This window comes from Pleurodeles waltl, chromosome 11 (assembly GCF_031143425.1).
Source record: "Pleurodeles waltl isolate 20211129_DDA chromosome 11, aPleWal1.hap1.20221129, whole genome shotgun sequence".
Taxonomy (NCBI): domain Eukaryota; kingdom Metazoa; phylum Chordata; class Amphibia; order Caudata; family Salamandridae; genus Pleurodeles; species Pleurodeles waltl.
In genome coordinates this window covers 569,140,544-569,159,442 of record NC_090450.1, presented here as the reverse complement: position 1 = coordinate 569,159,442, position 18,899 = coordinate 569,140,544, and the positions used below count along the sequence as shown (strand labels likewise).

The following is an 18,899-nucleotide window of genomic DNA, read 5'->3' as shown; positions in this document are numbered from 1 at the left end:
CAAGAATCAAAATGCCTTGTAGAGTCAGATGATCGGCACTAGAACTACCCAATAGTGATCTAGAGAAGACTTGGTTATGAGTCTTGAAGAAACATTTGAAGACTTGTGTCAGCTATTGCAAAATATTACTTTAGATTAGTAACACAAATTCTGAACATTAACTCTGGATTCTTTTAAGATTAATTTGGTTATTTGTTCACCACCTTGAAGCAACCAGGTACTTTCATTTTTAAATGGGTATTCTTTAAGAAGATTGCAGACTCCTTACAACAGAATACGATTCTTAGCAGGCTGGAGCCATTTTTAACAAATGCACAATGAGATTAGATATGAGACCTTCTTGTTAGAGGTATAGAGTTGAAGACGAGAACACAAAAACATGTGGCAGTGGCCATTCTGAAATGTTTGCATGTATTAAAAAGTTGTCTAAGGAGAGTGGAACTCTCTATAGACAGATTAATTTAAGAGGAAAGACCTGCTTTAGAGTAAAGTAGCACTATATTTTAAGGTTATTTACAAAATAGTCCAATAAAATAATTTGGATGTTCCTTTTTTAGAACCACTTGAAATAGTTTGTTTTTACAGAGAATGAAGATTTGCTGACTAATGCATTATATAGAAACATATGAAGTAAAAAATTAGCCATATGTGGATTTAACATATTATTAAAGTATAAATGGTGATTTGGGAAAATAGGCTTAAATGATCTGCCCCAAATTTCTGACAAGATACTAGACTGGGCTACCTAGTACAAAGAGGGAGTAATATCTGCTCTTTTTGAGAAGCTCTTAAACTAGATATACTATAAATGCAGTAGATTCAAATACAGTACATGGACTTTAAAGTAGTGCCCTTACCTCCAGAAAGTAGTGGTGGGGGTGTGGCAGAAGAGGAGCCATCAAACCTGTTTCAGTCTCTTATCAGCTTTCAAAAGACATACGCAACAACATGAAAATGTGATGTGTTTATTACTTGTAAGGTTCATGAGAACACCCATGGTGTTAGCTACACTAGATCCTCTCAGAAGCAGGTCAATTTTTTACTACTGTGCTGTCACATCCGGAGCCTGTCAGCTGGAGTTAGGTATTGGCAGCCACAGCAAGGCACATTACGTTCCTTAGATGTCTGGTGAAGGGTATAATTTTCAGAAATAAATGAAAATTTATACAGAAATCTAGTCTCCTCAGCAAATAAATAATTTACCAGGTTCAGCTTTGAATTAAGGCTGTAGCTTAGATGAACCCTTTGTAGAAACCATGGCAGACATTATTGCATGCCAACCGAGGAAGCATCCGTGGAGTATGCCTCCCACCAGGTGGCTGTGCTCCTGTTAGGGCACACTAAGGAGGTTTGGCAGATGGAGTTGCCAAGGGAGGGGTGGACTAAACAGCCCGATGACCTTGGTTGTTGGTTGCGGGGCAGTGAGCACCACGCCCTCGACCATGAAACTGTTGGATTCCTAGAAAGTGCTGTAAACATGCTCTCTTTAAAACTCTCTAGAGTGGAATCAGCCGTGTCTCCAAACAGGCAAGTTCCACTGAATGGCATGTCCACTGTCTGAAAACCCAGCTGATCGCAGCCACGCATGGCAGCGAATGGCAACACTGGTGCTAATGGTCCGCCTGTTGAAATCGGTGATGTCCAAGCCACGGCAAATCATGAACCTGGCAGCAACAAGATAATCTTGAATCACCTGTGCAAGAACAGGCTGGAGATCACCAGGTACACCAGAGAGGACTTGTGCCACGAAGCCCTAAATGGGTGGGAGCACCATTCAAACAAACAGCTGGCAATAACTGATCTGAATACTAGGCTAGGAGAGGAAAACAATTGTTTCCCAAATGTTTCCACCTTCTTAGATTCTCTGAAGGGGTGAGTGGTAGGAAAGCTTTAGGGATTAGAGCCGCTCGTGGTGGCTTGCAGTAATAGACTTTCAGGGGAAGGGTGTTGCAAGGGAAAACAGGGTCACCTGGAGCAGGGCGATGGCACCTGGCAAATTGTTGACTGGGGGGCAAGAACAAGATTTGACCTAAGCCCCCAATAAGGTATCCATCAGTGCCTCAATAAATGGAAGAAGGGCCTTGAGAAGAGGTTTGCCCTGGTTGAAGGACTTTGGCAATCCAATGGACTTAACCTTCAAGGTGGGGAGCTGGAGGTCAAGTAATTCTGCCACCCTACGTAGTACCATGGCATAGGAAGTGGAATTCTCCATGACTGGTCTGGGGTTGAGATATGGTCAGTTTCTGGGGAGGTATCGACTATCCTCTTGTAAATCATCATATCAATTATAACCCCGGAAGGGTTGAGCAAACATCACTTGGATCATAATCATTATCTGAGTCTGTACAAAAAAGGGAATGCAGAGTGTATGCTCTCTCTTGTGGAGCTGGTCAACTGAGTGGGGTAAGAGGCACATCAAGTGCTATCTAGTGCGACTTTGGTCAAGGTCACACCGGTGACGATTTGGCACTGGAGGGAACTATCTCCTCCAGCGCCTATGGAGTCAGAATCTGCATTTAAGTGGTAGGGGCTGGTGTAGGTAGTGTCAACAGAAGTTATGACAGGTTTTGAAGGGTCCAACTGGTGGTCAGGGTGAACACACATTGTACTCCAAACGGAGGGCCTCTTGGTTCCTTGTGGCCCAAAAAAGAGCTGTAGGGAGTCGGTAGGGATCAAGAGCATAGCTGTGTGGAACTCTGATCTGAAGCAGCGTGGTTGTTGGCCCCAGAAACTTGGGTTGGGTCGGAACCAGCTGCGGGTATATTTCCAAAGTCTAACAACTTGAAGCAAGATCAAGAGGTGAGCAACACCCCCACACTTGTGAGGCCAATGGGAGTGGCACCAGGGGGGCAAAATCCCACTGCGATTTCTCGTGATTCTTCTTTGACTTACCTGATGATTTGGGCCACGATGAAGGACAGTCTCTAGAGTGGCTTCATAGACTCCAAGAATGGGATCAAACTTTAGAAGCAACCCGTGACTTAGAGTGGGTCCGGCGATGAGTCTTATTATGCTTGGCAAGGTAAAGCTTGGTTTCAGGATCTCTGATGGCCTTTGGGTTAACTGATGTGCAGACATTGCAGGCCTTGGAGTCATGGCTAGAAACCACTGTCATACCTGGCGGGCATCTGTCACCAGCATTTGTTTGCAACAGTCCCAACAGGACTAAAAACCCTAATAGGTTTTTAGTCCTGTAGGGACTGTTGCAAACAAATGGGGGTTTTGGGGTGCCATCCCCTGCACACCGAAGAAAAGTTTGGGTAAACAGCTGAGTGACATGAAGGGAGCTCTGGATCTGTGTGTGGTGGACGCAGAAAGAAAAAAAAGTGCCTATGAGCTTTGCACATCCTTTTCGGAGCAGAACACTATCAGTGCCGATTTACACAGAGCCCCCTGACAAGTATGCCAAGGTGAGTGATCTGCTACTAGAAGTCTCTATCAGAAATGATGGCCTTTGTATCGAGAGGGGATACCAATCTCATATTAAATGAAAATAAGGATGATGCTCCTACATCTTACTCAGCCATGGAAGCTTATCATCAACCCTGAACCTTAACAACTGTTCCAGATTAAGTAAATGGGATACTGAGCAGTTGAAACCTTGAGCCATGCATTGGAATGTAAGAGAAGGCTAGTATCTAGTGAACATCAGGACATTTTGGTACCTTCTTATGTTGTTCCAATGCAGGTTTTCTTCAGATTGCTTTGCCTCTTGCGCAACATTCTCTGCTATTCTGCATCAAGCATGCATAGTTTGTGGACTGTCTGCCCCAAAACTCGGGTGTCCCTGTGATGAATCTTTTCCAGGCAATATCCAAGTTTTGTTTTTTCCAAGCCATTGGCTCCTTCTTGATTAAGAAAGTACCTCTGCTGTACGAAAGCTATTTCTATGGGGCTTAAGAGAGTCCAGACCCACTCTTTTCTTACCACAATCTTAGGCGTGCATCTCTGGACTCAAAAGGTGGAAATAAGTAGTCTGAGTTGGAGTCAATGCCCCAATGCACTGCAGGCTTCAGTGGGAAGTAGGAATGGGTCATTCAAGCCATGCCTATAGCTAATCAAAACAAACACTTGAGAGTCCCAATCCAAATTAAGTTACTTTAATACATACATATAACAAAGGTTCACGTTTTCTGGCATGCCAACTCAGTAGGAGTAGAAAAAAAATGCATGTAAATTTAAATGGGAAATGCTATACAACATGTCACTAGCTAAAATACCAATAACATTCCATTTCCGTTAGGAATTTAGAAGAATACATCTATTATGGGTTGGGATATGATTATGGTGCAGATATAGGTTATTGCTCGAGCTCCTCTCTCATTCTACCACCTAAACGTCCAACTTTAAAACCTTCCAAACAGACTTCAGTAGATTTCTGGAAAATCATGTAAACCCCACAATCAAACTAATGCACTCAAGCACAAGCCTATCTATTCAGAACCATGGTACTCCAAAGACCTCACCAACAATAAATGCCCTATCCACTGGCAAGAAGGAGTTTCTTCTTTAAGAAGAATCCCTGATAACTTCACCCTGCTGAAGTATCTCCAAGCAAACATGCAGACGATGCATCACATCAGTCAAAGCCATACTAATGCTATCAATGAAGTCACTAATAGAAGAACACATTACTTACCTTTGGTAATGCCTTACCTGTTAGAGACAATATCTAGCCGCAGATTCCTTACCTTAGATTTCTCCCCAGGTGTTAGACTGGATCTAGAAGATTTTTCGTGAGTACCCCTGCAGGCTAGTAGGTGGGGTCGGTGGGCTCCACGTTGCAAAGTCATCCACGCCAGAAGGGACGTATCCTTCACCTATATAGGCACCACCTCAGCAAACTGACTTTTCACGACTTTCCACTCCAGAAGCGCAGAGCCCTAAACAGCACCGCCACTGGTGTGTAAAAGATAGGGCCCTGAAAAGGATAATCCCTAACCCTAGAAATCGGTCCTCAGGGCGGGATAGATGGGTTCGGTTGGCATGGAATTTGTGGCTAGATCTAGTCTCTTCCAGCCAAGGCATTACCCGAAGGTAAATAACTTATTCATCTGTAAGAGACTTCTAGAAGGACGTAGATTCCTTACCTTTGAAAAAAATACCCAAGCAATACCATCCCTGGTGGTGGGTCTGCAGACAAACCTAAGCCAGTAAGTCCTGCAGGACCGAACCCTACGTACCGGACTGTCCACACAGTAATGCTTGGTAAAGGTGTGCGCAAACAGCTGCAGCAGTTACTTAAACACCAAGTGGCTGAAGGGGCCAGGTGACGCTCCCTGTACGTGGGGGAGAGGGAAGACACTAACATGGTATGCATATCCACTCCAATGACTGTCTTTTTTCAAGAGGTTGTTCATGTATTCTCTGCCATAACAATGCCTCAGAGTGGTTTGGGTGTTTTGATGTTCTTTTAATGGTCCACATCTTATCATCAGATGTGATCCTGTGCAATTCCACATAAGTGTATTAGTAACTATATCCCTCTTTGATAAATGTAAATTGAAGTGACCGAGCCCACCTTAAAACCCAGCAAGTTTCTAATACCAGGTTTTTAGAATCACAGGTGTGAAATGTTGAAGTGTGCGACAAATATGGTAATTTTTTTTTTTAGGAAGACAGAGGTTACACACCCTATGCAGAGATTCACTTGGTGGCACAGTTAATTCACTGCCAAACTATCTTAACTACCACTCCCTAAAGTTCAAAAGTCCTCGGTGATTGCTTTGGAACTCAAAAGATTAGTATGTCAAACTTGGCTTCCCTTAACACCACGCACACTTATAAATCCAATGATGAAAACCATCACAAGATGAAAAGAAATTAAATTTATCAAACACATGAATTACATTTGAATAAGAGACCTACATTACACAGCATATTCGTCATCTGGAGCAGTCACAGATTTAAACAATGATTAATTCACAATCACTAGCACTAGGAAGGCAAAACCTAAAACTTATGGCTTAACAACAGTTGCATGGAGGCTGTATGTGCCTCCTCAAGCCAACAAGAAATTAAGTATGCTCTGAATCGTTACCAACAACTCTGAACAATTAATAAATACCTTTTCTTTTTCTGACTGGTTGCATGATTGTTTTGAAGCCTCAGCAAGTAACTGTTCATACTGCTTATAGCCACCATATTCTCTTATCCTTTTCTCATGGATCCACGCCCGTTCAGGCTCATTGCTGAAGAACTGTACATGGTATTCACGAGCACCTGGAATTGAAATCAGACTTCAGATTTCTCAAGTCTAACTTTAGGTTTCCTATGAACCGGTTTCTTTTGTAGGACAGCTACCTATGGTCTCATACTGCTATCTTCTATTAAACAGACTAACGGAACTATGCATCCTAATCTACTTTTGTAAATTTTAAAGCAATTACAAGTGTTAAAGCTAGGCTAGCAGCAACATTGAACATCACAAATATATAAATTAACAATATCATTCAATGTTTTGGCCACATTTGAACTGTTTCAAGAAAATTGCAACATTCAACAAAATGGGATTAAGAAGAAATGAAATCAATTATAGATAGTGAAAAAATGTATGGTTATTTATTTGATAAGCCGCCAATGCGAGTGACATTTCTAAATCGAGAATTATTTAAAACTGGGAAATTCATGCATTTTCAAGTTGCACTTAATGAATGAAAAAGTTAGTAAGTCAACATGAGAACAAGAAAGCAAATTATTTCTAAACTTACATTATTTTAAAAGGCTACATAACACCTTTGCTGTTATCTTAAACCAATTTACAAACTTTAAATGTCCCCCATCACTCAGTTAGCACAGTATAAACAAATATCCTTTGATAAAAATATGCATTAAGTCAGTTCCAGGATTCCTGCTTCAGATAATAGAGACTCAATTGAGATTTATAATCTGGATAGTTCAAGGTAAATAGTTGATTGTGAATGTAAAAAAAAAAGCCTCTTTCCTATTTTTAACTAAAAACCCTGGGTCACCAAGTTATAGGACTAGGTATCACATCTTAAAACTGTTAAAAAATGTAGCTTTTAAAGAACAACAAACATCTCTTAATAAAGCCAGCTGATAAAAGGAGGCAGTATAGTGCTAGGTTGTGTAGGTACAAGAGCACTACACCGTTCAAGAAAAACAATTGCAGATTAATTGCGCAAATCACAGAAATGGGCATATCAATTAAATAGCTTTCTAAAAGGAGTTTTTTTCTAAATAAACATATACCACCAACCCTTCTAATCGACAATTGCAAAAATTCATAAAGATTACATGAATTCTCCACAATGAACAATACTTTCAGGCAATCAATACCATACCGGAACCAAAATCACAATATGCTGATTTATTTTTTAAGATCAATTGCTGTAGCGATACCCACATAAATAAAAGATACCAGAGCATTCAATAATTTATGTGAAGGTTTTCACTTTGATTGTGTGAGAACCTACTGGATCTGGATAAGGAGTCTTAATTCACGAACAGTGTCAAACAGAACTTAGAAAGGGTTAATAATCAGTGGAAGGTCCCAAGTGACTTTACCCCTTCATTAGCAGAGATAACCATGACTAAACATTTTACAGCTCCAGGATGTTTTCTACTTACAAAAGCAAGGGACAGGAATGTGGGCTATTTCTAGTCCAAGTATGCTATAATCTATACTGATGACTGTGACAAGAAATATGTTCTTGACGAAGTAACACCACATTTTGCTCAGATCAGAATAGACCCATTACATCAACAACACTGTCTCTACTCAGCCAACAAATGAACTGGAAATGGTGTTTTTCCCCAAAGGTTAAAGTGTCACAAACTTGTTGCTAGAAGTATTAAAATTTCATCTCATCAGAATGCATGCCCAATATGCATTCCAAGGGGTATTTGTTAAATTGTATCAATCCCTAACAATTTATTTGAATGTACAAAAAGTGTCCAAATATTAAAACCAGACATGTTTATTGTTTTATTTTCTTTAACACTCGTGCCAGTAGTGGGCTTCCCTATGTGACTCCTTTGTTTGAGTAGACTCTGATGACTCATTTCCCTTTTTTAGCACAGCTAAGTTCTGAAACATGCTTTAGGGCACTGCCTTGTGGGACACCACTTCTATTTCAGGACGGAGTGTCCTTCCAGCTGTGCTTGCTATTTGTATTTGGTTGTGAAAGGAGCTATCACATTGGGGAGTCAAAACCTGAGAGGTTGTCTCGATTGCAGAGAGCTATTCCTGTCTTCGTGCCGATCAAGGCTGCATGTGTTACCAGACTCCTCGTTATCTGGCTCTGCCCATTTCCAGTCACAGCTCACCTTCTTCAGAGCAAGAATTCTTCCAGGAAACTGGGAAAATCTACTTTGGTAAGGTGGCGAGTTAGGGGGCAAGTTTAGCCCTGCACTAGAAGGTTGGTGAAGGGAGCTCAACCAGCCACAGCATGAGAGACAGATTAGGAACTAAGGACCAGCGGTGAAGACTGCAACATCCCCACCTGTACCGCCAGGGGGGTTGGACAGCCAGGCTGGATATTAGTATCTCCGACCCGCCGGTCCACTGAAGACCGTCGGCTGTATCACAAGTCGGCTTTCCACCAGGGTTTCCGTGGCAGTAGCACCGCCACAAAAACACTGCGAAGGGCTACCGGTGACAGAAATTTTCTTCACTGTCACTGGCAGACGACACCTCTAACCCCTCCCTGCAATCCCAATACCCCCCACTACCTCCTTCCAGTACAGCATCCCCCACCCCACCTCCAGAACAGCACCCCTCCGCATATACACGAACACACCCCCATACGCTCATTCACCAGCACTAACATACACGCATTCACTCACACTCATCCATACACGCATTCACTCACACAAACATTTCGACACACTCACTCCTACAATCATACACACATTCAAACACCCATACACACACGCATTCAAACATGCAGTCAAACACGCATACACACTTACATTCACAAATGCAGACAACACCCATTCACACACAACAATCCTCCACCCTCCGCCCCCCTCCCTGGTCGGACGATCAACTTACCTTATCCGGCGAGGAGGTCGTCCGGGAGGAAACGGGAACTGGCGCTTCCATCGCCGGTAGCACCCCACCATCAGGACACCGCCAGGCCATATTACATGTCATAATACGTCTAGTGGAGCCCTTTTGGTAGGGTGGGGCCTGTGGTGGAACCACCCCTGCGTCTCCGACTGCCAGCATGACTGCTGGAGGATTTCCAACCAAACTGTAGCCGAAATCCTTCAGTACTCGTAATATGGTGGTCGGAAGACTGCCAGCACTGGCGGTCTTCTGGCACTTGTGACTTCGGTGGATAATGAGCTCCTAAGTCCTAGCTCCCCTCAAGAGAGATTTGTTTAAGGAAATACAGGCTTAATTTGTGAACTCCCAATAAGCCTTGAAATGAACTGCTATAACTTTTGATTCAGGAATATCAAGAACTTTGAGTTACTTAACAATAGGAACTGTAATTCTGGACTTTGTTCTCTTAGTGAAAACAACGAGTGTCTTCTTGTGTGAATCATGAAAACCGTTCTTTGTGAAAGTAGAACTAAAAATTGTTGAATAACTTTTATCTTTCCAGTTTTCCTTCCCTGCAGTACCCACCCTAATTCCCTTCCCCCAGTTTGGCCACATCGATACACTGGTGAAACATAAAACTGAGAGTCGGTGGTGCCATCCTTGACAGCATCGCTTCAGAAAGCAAGGAGACAGAAATTTCAAATTTACCTTCCGCTATGATGAAACAGAGCTACTGTTTTAAGATTAACTGATTAAAAATAACCATGTTCGACTACATTTAACTGTTACTAAAACATCAATTCTTTGTTGCATTTTAGTAGCACTTATTCTGAGTTTTCAAAATGTTATCCACCATTGGGGCAATTTTTGTGTCTAAGGCAAAACTGTACTTTTTAAAGTGATTATAATTTACATTCCCTAAAACTGTAACAAATAATAGAAAGGGATTCTCCTAATTGTATTATAAGAGCTGCACATAAAAGGGTAAAATACTATGATCATGAAGCACTGCTAACCCACTGGAGAAGAGAACCAAAAATGAAAAATTGTTGTCTACTTACAATCCACGGAACTTAGATACAGCCAAACGTATTAGAAGCCTCTGACTCTCATGTCTACAAGAAAAATATTCTGGAATTTCCATTAACTGTTTACAAAATGAACAGACGTCTTTGAGATCCACTAGTGCATGCTAATATCCAAACATAGGGGAAAAATGGGACACTTACCAAATGTGGGATATCGGAGGAGGTGTCTGAAACAAGGAGACATTCACTGCAGAAGACGTAGTGTATGCAAATTTAGGTCAAATAAAAAAGTACAGCTACAGATAATTGAACACGACTCATAACTCAATGGGCAAGCAGCACAAACCATAAATCAATGTCCAGACAAATACTTCTTTTTATATATAAAAACATGTATTTTAATTTTAATTCTACACATGCAAAAGTAAACAACATTCAAAAGCAATAACACCATCCCCCCTTGATGTCGAGTACTAGTATTTGTCAGGCCACACCCTGTTGCACTAACTTTAGTGCAACAATTTTGATGTAATTCCACATTCACTGATGGCTAAATCCTGAGAATGTGAACTATTAAACCATACTCAGGAGTTCTCCTTTCGGACTCCATTCGGAATTTCAGTAACAAGAGTCTACAGGTCACAGTACTGATCATAGTATGTCCCCCAGGGCCCTAAAGGCAAAGTTCATGGCTTACCAGCTCTAGCGGTATGGAACTCTTCAGCAGTGCAGTGAAGTCCTGCTCAAGAACGACAAAGTCAAGCTGCGTGCGTTCACAAGAGGCAGAACCTGGCAGACACGACCTCTCTCCTCCAAGCCACGCTACCAGCTTGGTCTAGCGATCAGGGTTGCTACCGCTCCGGTAATTGCAAGGTAAGTCACACTTCCCTTTGCAGGGGGAGAGCGATGTTAATCTTCTTGCTCCGACAGGACTCCGGCGATGTGCTTTGATCCTCAGGCATCCTTTGGTTCAGTCTGTAGTATGCAGACCAGACCACTTTGGTCCCAGCAGCAGTTTCTCTATCCATGGTGACAACACGAACCCTTGGTCTTGGTATAGCTGTTCACCGCCTCCCCTCTCTGGCACACATAGCCAACTATCACAAGGCCAAGTAGTCCTGGCACCCTTCACACAGTCCTCATTCCTCAGTTCAGTCAATGGTGGACCCTTATGGCACACACGGGAATGCTGAAACAATCAGGATGGACAAAAGCCCCTATTAGTGCATGAGCAGATTCCTCTCAACTTGTATAGGATATCCTCCTGATAGGTCTCCTCCCGGAGCTTGCTCCTTCCAACACTTTCCTCTTCTTTTTCATCTTCTTCACAGAGCACACTGGTCTCGGCGAGCAGGCAGGAGCTGGTGCTCCAGGCAAGGTGATCTTCGTCAGCAGGGAGACTAGAAGGCCTGGGCATAAGTCTTGCTGAACTTCTCCTCCTCTCACAGCCACTGTCTGGCTGCTTGGCAGATGACAATGTTTGGGATCTCAAACTGATGACAAAGGTTGGGGTCTCAAACTCTCCTACTTAGTCATTTTTGAGACACAAATATAATTTAGTGTCTGAATCTTTGAAGTTTTATGCGGGGGTTCTTCTTCTTTGAAATGGGCATCTTTCCCCTTTCTGCTTCCTCCTAAAGGATGTCTGTTACAGCAGACAGTACTCCGAAGCTGATTAAGCCACAACAGTATTTATGCGAGTGACCGGAGTTCACACCTGGATGTCAGTCACAATTATATGCACACCAAAAGGTTAATCCCGGGCTCCCAGCCCTACTCTTTGAAATTCCCTATCAGCCCCATCGCTCCGAGATATGCCCAGGCCCCTCCTTAAATTGAAGAGACTTTTGAGAGTCTGTATCTCCCATCCTCCAGTGTATATCCCTCCCAGCTTACAGGAATGCATCAATGCACAAAACAGTCTGGTGGGATACCTCCACTCCTCGTGTTTTCCACAAAGCAGGCTTGAGCTTCCCAAAATGCAACCCAAGATCCTCCATATAATCTACCAGTGCAGGCACACTTGCACTCAGTGTATAAACACAGCCCACATACTATCTAGCAGGCTAGATTGTGTTACCCGCACATATTATGCCACAGCAGGCATAAATACGAGCAGCAAACACATTCAGTCTGTGTATACTGGCCAGTACTACAGGATTTCTGTATTGTACCAGTGTGTGATTTCAAAACACACACTGCCAACATACACACATTTAACATGAGTACTGTACCACACTTCACCCCTTGTGTTCTGTACTTCTTGAAAGGACACACACTCAGCGCAATTCCATCATGCACGCCCTTCCACATTTACCTGATGTAGGTCAGGGGTGAGTTAAGCACACAGCAGCGGAACATTTAAGAAGATGAGTGAGCATGAAGGTCTCACTCCAGTGACACTGGGTGAAAGGTTCCTGTTCACTCCTACAGATCACTACATGGTATGCTACCACCATTGCGCTTGTGCTGCCTAATTCCTAGTGAAGGTGGTAGCCTTACGCTATGAGGGCAGTGCTTTAGGCACCCCTCCCGCTCCATGAGACAGGCCTATGTCATGGTGATAACACATGATCCATGTTCGCCGATGACAAAAAAAACGGCATTAGTGATTCAGACAACAGTACAGTTGGGCACACAGGGAAGGGGTATACATCTCTTACAATGCAGAGGACTTTTCAGTCCCAACACAGCACAAGAGAATTTAGAGTGTAGTAGTATTGGTTAAATGTGTGGTCTACTTGTTTTAGTCAGCAGTGCCCATTAGAGTATTTTGGGGCGATTCAAGTCTAATAGTTGAGACACTTTATAATTCTATAAATTGCATGACTGTCCTTCATTTAAAAATGAGAAGTTGGAAAAAGTCCTTTCTTTAAAGTCAGAGGACACCATATGATTTGCAAAGCAGGTGCTTCAAAGACTGTAGATAAAGGTATTGCTGCTATAAAGTGGTATTTTGGGGGTCCCATAAACTCCATATGAGGTGTGTTTAGAATAGCTAGTCAACCTGAGTTCACTTACTTTTTGGGTACTGCTGAATACAACTTCTAATGAAATACAAGATTGAAGAACAAATGCTACCAACATAATAAGAGCTATTGGGGTATTGTTTTAAAAATCATTCAAACCTTCCCTTGAGGTAACTTGACTGACAAAATGTTACTCGATTTAACCCTTGATCTTTAACTGTAGATCAAAAACGGTATTATTCAAATGATTGAAAAAAAAAAAGTAAAAAAAAAAAAAACATACAGGAAACAGAAACAGACTTATCTCCCAAGAACTGAGATGGAAGGGGCGAGTTCTGAGATTTATATAAAGTCATAATTGTATATGGCTAGTTACACCCAAATGTCATGTATAGTGAATCTTTATAAAAAAAATATGCAGATTTGGATAAATATTACTAAATATCCACCCAATAATGATGGAGAAAAAATAATTATTCACTGCATGAGTAAATAGATTTATTGTAATATGTTACAATGGGAGATAATGAAAACTTGGGCACAAGTTGAAAAACGTTAACTGGTTCACAGCTTTATTTTTTTATTTTCTTTTGGACTGTGAAATACTGTGATTGCTTTATTGTAAATTTGAGCTTGATTGGTGCATTTTCGGTAACTAGGATGACAATAATAATGAAATATTCTCTGATGAAAAATACACATTTATAAGAAGTCTGGCAAAGTCAACAGATATGTAAGAAGGGATCACAAACTTAACAAAAATATTGTTGTTTCCCCAACTAATGAAAACAGCTATAGGGAGTAGACTGAGAGGATAGCATTACTCCAGATCTTATTAATCCCACTGATATTTTTGTACATTAATCTCAAATACTGGTGCTATGTAATGATGGTAACATTGGATTTAAACAAAAGTAGTAACTAAGCACCTCTAGTACTGGTTTTCATCACATAAATTTTTATTAACGAATTGAGAAAGCAATTATGATTATAATGCTTATAATTATACTGCTTAATTGAACATGCCACATAAGTTGATTTTTGCCTAACTGCAATCTAGCAAGCAAGGAAAATGCTACTTACCTGGCAAGCATCTGTTTATGGCATGTAGTACCGTAGATTTACATGCTGTGCATACTCCTTCCATCCAGTGTTGAGCTTGGACGTGTGCAACTTGTGTTTGTTTGAAGAAGTTTTTCGAGTCACGAGGTGTGGCAACTTCACCTATTGTAGACCATGTGCATGGGCATCATCAGCTCCACAGTCTGATTGTTTTCCTCTTCCCGGATGGTGGAGATGTAGATGGAGCATTTAGACAGAGAACAGATGACCATGTGCAATTAAGAATTAAGTGTAAGCATATTAGAAATTGACCTCAGGCAGCCAGGGAGGCGGGTTGGGCACATGTGAATCTACAGCACTACATTCCACAAGCAGATGCTTACAGGCTAACATTTTCCGTTTGTGACATGCCTAGCTGTAGGTATACATGCTGTTCACAGACTGTAAAGCAGTCCACCACAAAAAAGCGATGGCTTAGCCTGAGGAAGTTGCAGAAGATTGAAACAGTGTGCGTAAGAGCCTGGCAAACTCTAGCTTGTTGTCTGGCCAGGACATCCACACAGTAATGTTTAGTAGAAGTGTGAGGAGTGGACCAAGTAGCTGCCTCACAGGTGTCATCTAGTGGTATACTCCCCAAGAAAGCCACTAATGCCCCATTGTTTGCAAGTGAAATGGGGTCCTGGGAGGACAGATAGGGGCCTTTTAGCTTTGGCTTAACAAGTTTAAATACACCTGACAAACCCACAAGCAATTCCTGCTCTGAAAATGGCTTGCCCATTGTGTGGCTCGGAGTAGGCCACGAAAAGTTGTTGTGTCTTATGAAACGTTTTTGTTGTATCCACATAATACATTAATTACCTTTTCACATCTAAGTTATGCAAGGCACATTCTACTACAGACTCCTCTAAAATGGGGAAAGAAAACTGGCAACTCAGTGGTTTGACTGAGATGAAAAGTGGAAATTACCTTAGAGAGAAATTTGGAGTTGGTTCTGAGGCCCACACTATCCGGATGAACCTGGAGGGGCCCCGTCTTAAGTCGGGTGTTTTTATTAAAATACTCTCTCTCTATCCATCTATTAGCTGGCTTCACTGTGAATGATCGCAATCTGCTTTTTCACAAAGAGCATATCGACACACAATTTAGTTTTGTTGAGTACCAGGAACTACTAAGGCAATGTGTGTTTTTTTAGACCAAAAATGTGTTTGCTTTTTGCCAATGTTTGTGACAATAGTGAGTGCCCAGCACCTCCCACAACAATGAACTTTTACAAAAGTCATGTCCAACCAAGACACGCTTTGACAAAACCAAAAGACTGATCACCAATGTCTGCCCTATTGGCTTTGCCAATGCTCGTTTCTGGTTCATGTTTCCCATAATCCAAAAATACTAGCATGCATTAACACATTTTACTAAATGATGCTTCAAAGAAATGGTACCTAAAATTTCACAGTTTAGCAACATTTCTTTCCTAGTTGCATTTTTTATGAATATTTTATTTTGAAAGAAAAGAATCATCGATCTTGCTTTAACCCCTTCTGTGCCGCGGACGTAGTGGTTACGTCCCGCGGCACAGTGCTGCTGTGCCGAGGACGTAACCACTACGTCCTCGGCACACAGCCCAGAGGGAGCGCTCTCGCTCCCTCTGTGTGCTTTCCTCCCACCCCCCAAAGTCGGGAATGGAAGGGGATGCCCTTCCCCTTCCACCCCCGACCCCCCCACCCCTCCATAATGACGTCAGCGCGCGATCGCGCGCTGACTTCATTATGGGATCCTCGCCGCACAGGAAGCCATTTGCTTCCTGTGCGGCGACGAGTCAAGAGGTGAGTTCCTCTTCCCGGTGGGTGGGGGGTTGGGGCTAAAGAGGCACCGGGGAAAAGGAAAGTCTTTTCCTTTTCCCCGGTGTCTCTTTGAGCATTCCTGCTGCCCGATCGCATTGCGATCGGGCAGCAGGAATGCCCACTAGACACCAGGGATTTGTTATCTTTATTGTTTTTTTACTGTTTTTGGCACGCGGGGAGCGGCCCCTTGGGCAAGGGTCGCTCCCCTTTAGGGGGGCAATTACTACGGCCATTTCTGCCCCCCTTGGGGGCAGATTGGCTACTTTTCAGCCAGATCTGCACTAGATCACCAGGGATTATTTTTTTTTTTTGCATTTATGTGTTGGGGGTGCCCCCTTGGGCAAGGGGCGCCCCCCCCAAGGGGGCAGAGAACTGTTGGCCTTTTCTGCCCCCCTTGGGGGCAGATCGGCCTATTTTTTTTAGGTCCATCTGCCCCCAAGGGGGGCAGAAGCCACTTAGGCACCAGGGATTGTGTGTTTAGTGGATGGGGGGGCGCCCCCTTGGGCAAGGGTCGCTCCCCTTTGGGGGGCATGTCTTTTCGGGCCATTTCTGCCCCCCTTGAGGGCAGATTGGCTACTTTTTAGCCAGATCTGCCCCCAAGGGGGGCAGAAACTATTAGAACGCCAGGGATTTTTTTTTAATTGTTTATTTTTGTGGGGGGGCGTCCCCTTGGTCACGGGGCTCCCCCCCAAGGGGGGCATTGACCTGTTGCCCATTTCTACACCCCCTGGGGGCAGAAGCCACTTAGACACCAGGGATAGTGTGTGTGTGTGTGTGTGTGTGTTAGTGGATGGGTTGGGCCTTGGGCAAGGGTCGCCCCCCACTTTGGGGGCACATGTACCCAGGCCATTTCTGCACCCCTTGGAGACAGATCAGCCTATTATTTTTAGACTGGTCTGCCCCCAAGGGGGGCAGAAACTATTAGAACGCCAGGGATTTTTTTTAATTTGTTTATTTTTGTGGGGGGGCGTCCCCTTGGTCACGGGGCACCCCCCCAAGGGGGGCATTGACCTGTTGCCCATTTCTACACCCCCTGGGGGCAGATGGGCCTATTTTCTTAGGCCCACCTGCCCCCAAGGGGGGCAGAAGCCACTTAGGCACCAGGGATAGTGTTGTGTGTGTGTTTTTTTTTTTTTTTTTTTTTAGGGCTGTCCCCTTTGGCAAGGGTCGCTCTCCATGGGGACACACTACTAAAGGTATTTTCTGGCTTCCTTGGGGTAGACAGGTCTATTTTATTAGTAGGCCCATCTGCCCCTATGGCAGAATCCACTTAGGCACCAATTTCTAAATGTTTGATGGTGGGGTGTTTGTCAACTGAAGAAGTCTTTGCCTTTGTGATAAAAAATGTTTTCCTTCTTTTTGTTCTAGTTCAAAGCTTTTGCTTTATTTGCTGTGGCTCCTTGCGGTTTTGGCGGTGGTTGACCTGCAGTTTGCACAGTTGCATGTTTTAGGTAAGTAAAAACAATTTACTCCAAAGGAGTATTGTTGCCATGCATGAATGACATGTTTGTAGGGGGTGTACTAAATGCAGGATTGTGTGTGAAATTGTCCTTAGGTTTGTGCACAATTATATTTGTTTTGTCTTATTTCTAATTTGCCTTTCTTTCTTTATTTTTAGTGGGATATCATTGGTGATTGCTGTGTAGTTGCTGGTGAATCAAGCTTTTTCAGGCAAGTGAGCGGTATAGTTTTTGAGTTTATAACTCTTACTAACAAAGCTACACTTTGTCACTTGTCTTACACAGTGCTGGTTGTTGGTGGTGAATTTGTCCAGTTAATTTTAGCAGGAGATATCATGGCTAGCCGCAGGATGACCGCTCAGCAGGTGGTTGGTATGCTTTTTGAGTCACAGTCTGATCATGACTATGAGACAGACTCTGCATCTGAGGCAGAGGAGGAAGTCAGAGATTCTGGCAGTGATGTTTCTCTTGGAGGGGAATCTTCTGATGATGAAGCCACACTCAGTGCAGATGAAGGTTCTGTTTTAGAGGAGGACATTGATGTGCCAATAGTGCAGCAACCTGGGGCTGAAAGGTTTCCCGTTATAAGACCTGATTTCTGGGTTGCCCCAAACATGCAGCAGCCAGAGTTGCCTGCCTTTACTGGTCTCCTGGGGTGTAACGCCAATACAGAGAACTTTATGCCTATCAATTTCTTTGAGTTATTCATGGATGATGTGTTTTTGGAAGAGATTGTTGAGCAGACTAATTTGTATGCGGAGCAGCATTTGAGGGACAACGCTGCTAGACTTAGGCCACACTCTAGAGCTGCCCAGTGGATTCCCACAAATTTGGAGGAGTTAAAAACGTTTTTGGGTTTGACTTTTTTGATGGGGTTGATAAGGAAGCCGTCACTGGCTTCTTATTGGTCTACCAGTCCCTTGATGGCAACAGCTATATTTCCAGCGACCATGAGTCGTAATCGGTATTTGCTTCTTCTTAGGATGCTGCATTTTGTTGACAATGCATTAGCCTTGCCACGAGATCACCCAGATTCTGACCGTCTTTTTAAGATTAGGCCTGTCCTTGATCATTTTGTAGATCGGTTTTCGGAGGTCTATGTTCCAGGCAAAGAGATAAGTGTGGACGAGTCTTTGGTCCTCTTCAAGGGTCGTTTGGTTTTTAGGCAGTACATTCCTAGCAAAAGGGCACGATATGGAATTAAATTGTATATACTGTCTGAAAGTAGGACAGGATATGTGTATAGTTTTCGTGTGTACACTGGTAGGGATTCCAATATTGACCCCCCTGGTTGTCCTCCCACTTTTGGAGTTACTGAGAAAATTGTGTGGGATCTTGGTAGACGACTGTTCAACAAAGGTCACCATTTGTATGTAGATAACTTCTACACTGGTGTGCAATTGTTCAAGGAATTGTTTAGAGTGGACACAGTTGCTTGTGGCACAATCCGTTCTAACCGGAAAGGCTATCCAAGGGAGCTTGTCTGTAAAAAACTTGAGAGAGGACAGTGCTGTGCCTTGCGGAAC

At 43.1% G+C, this 18,899-nt stretch overlaps 1 protein-coding gene across 4 annotated transcripts in view; it reads right to left on the bottom strand.

Annotated features, from left to right (window-relative positions):
• The window catches only part of NSD3 (nuclear receptor binding SET domain protein 3), a 1,432,226-nt gene that overhangs the window by 1,257,163 nt on the left and 156,164 nt on the right, over positions 1-18,899 (bottom strand). For all 4 annotated transcript variants that reach the window (XM_069214018.1, XM_069214019.1, XM_069214020.1 and 1 more), the window contains exon 4: positions 6,068-6,222. In XM_069214018.1, coding sequence (XP_069070119.1) covers positions 6,068-6,222 — 155 coding nt within the window. The remainder of the gene's footprint in view (positions 1-6,067; positions 6,223-18,899) is intronic.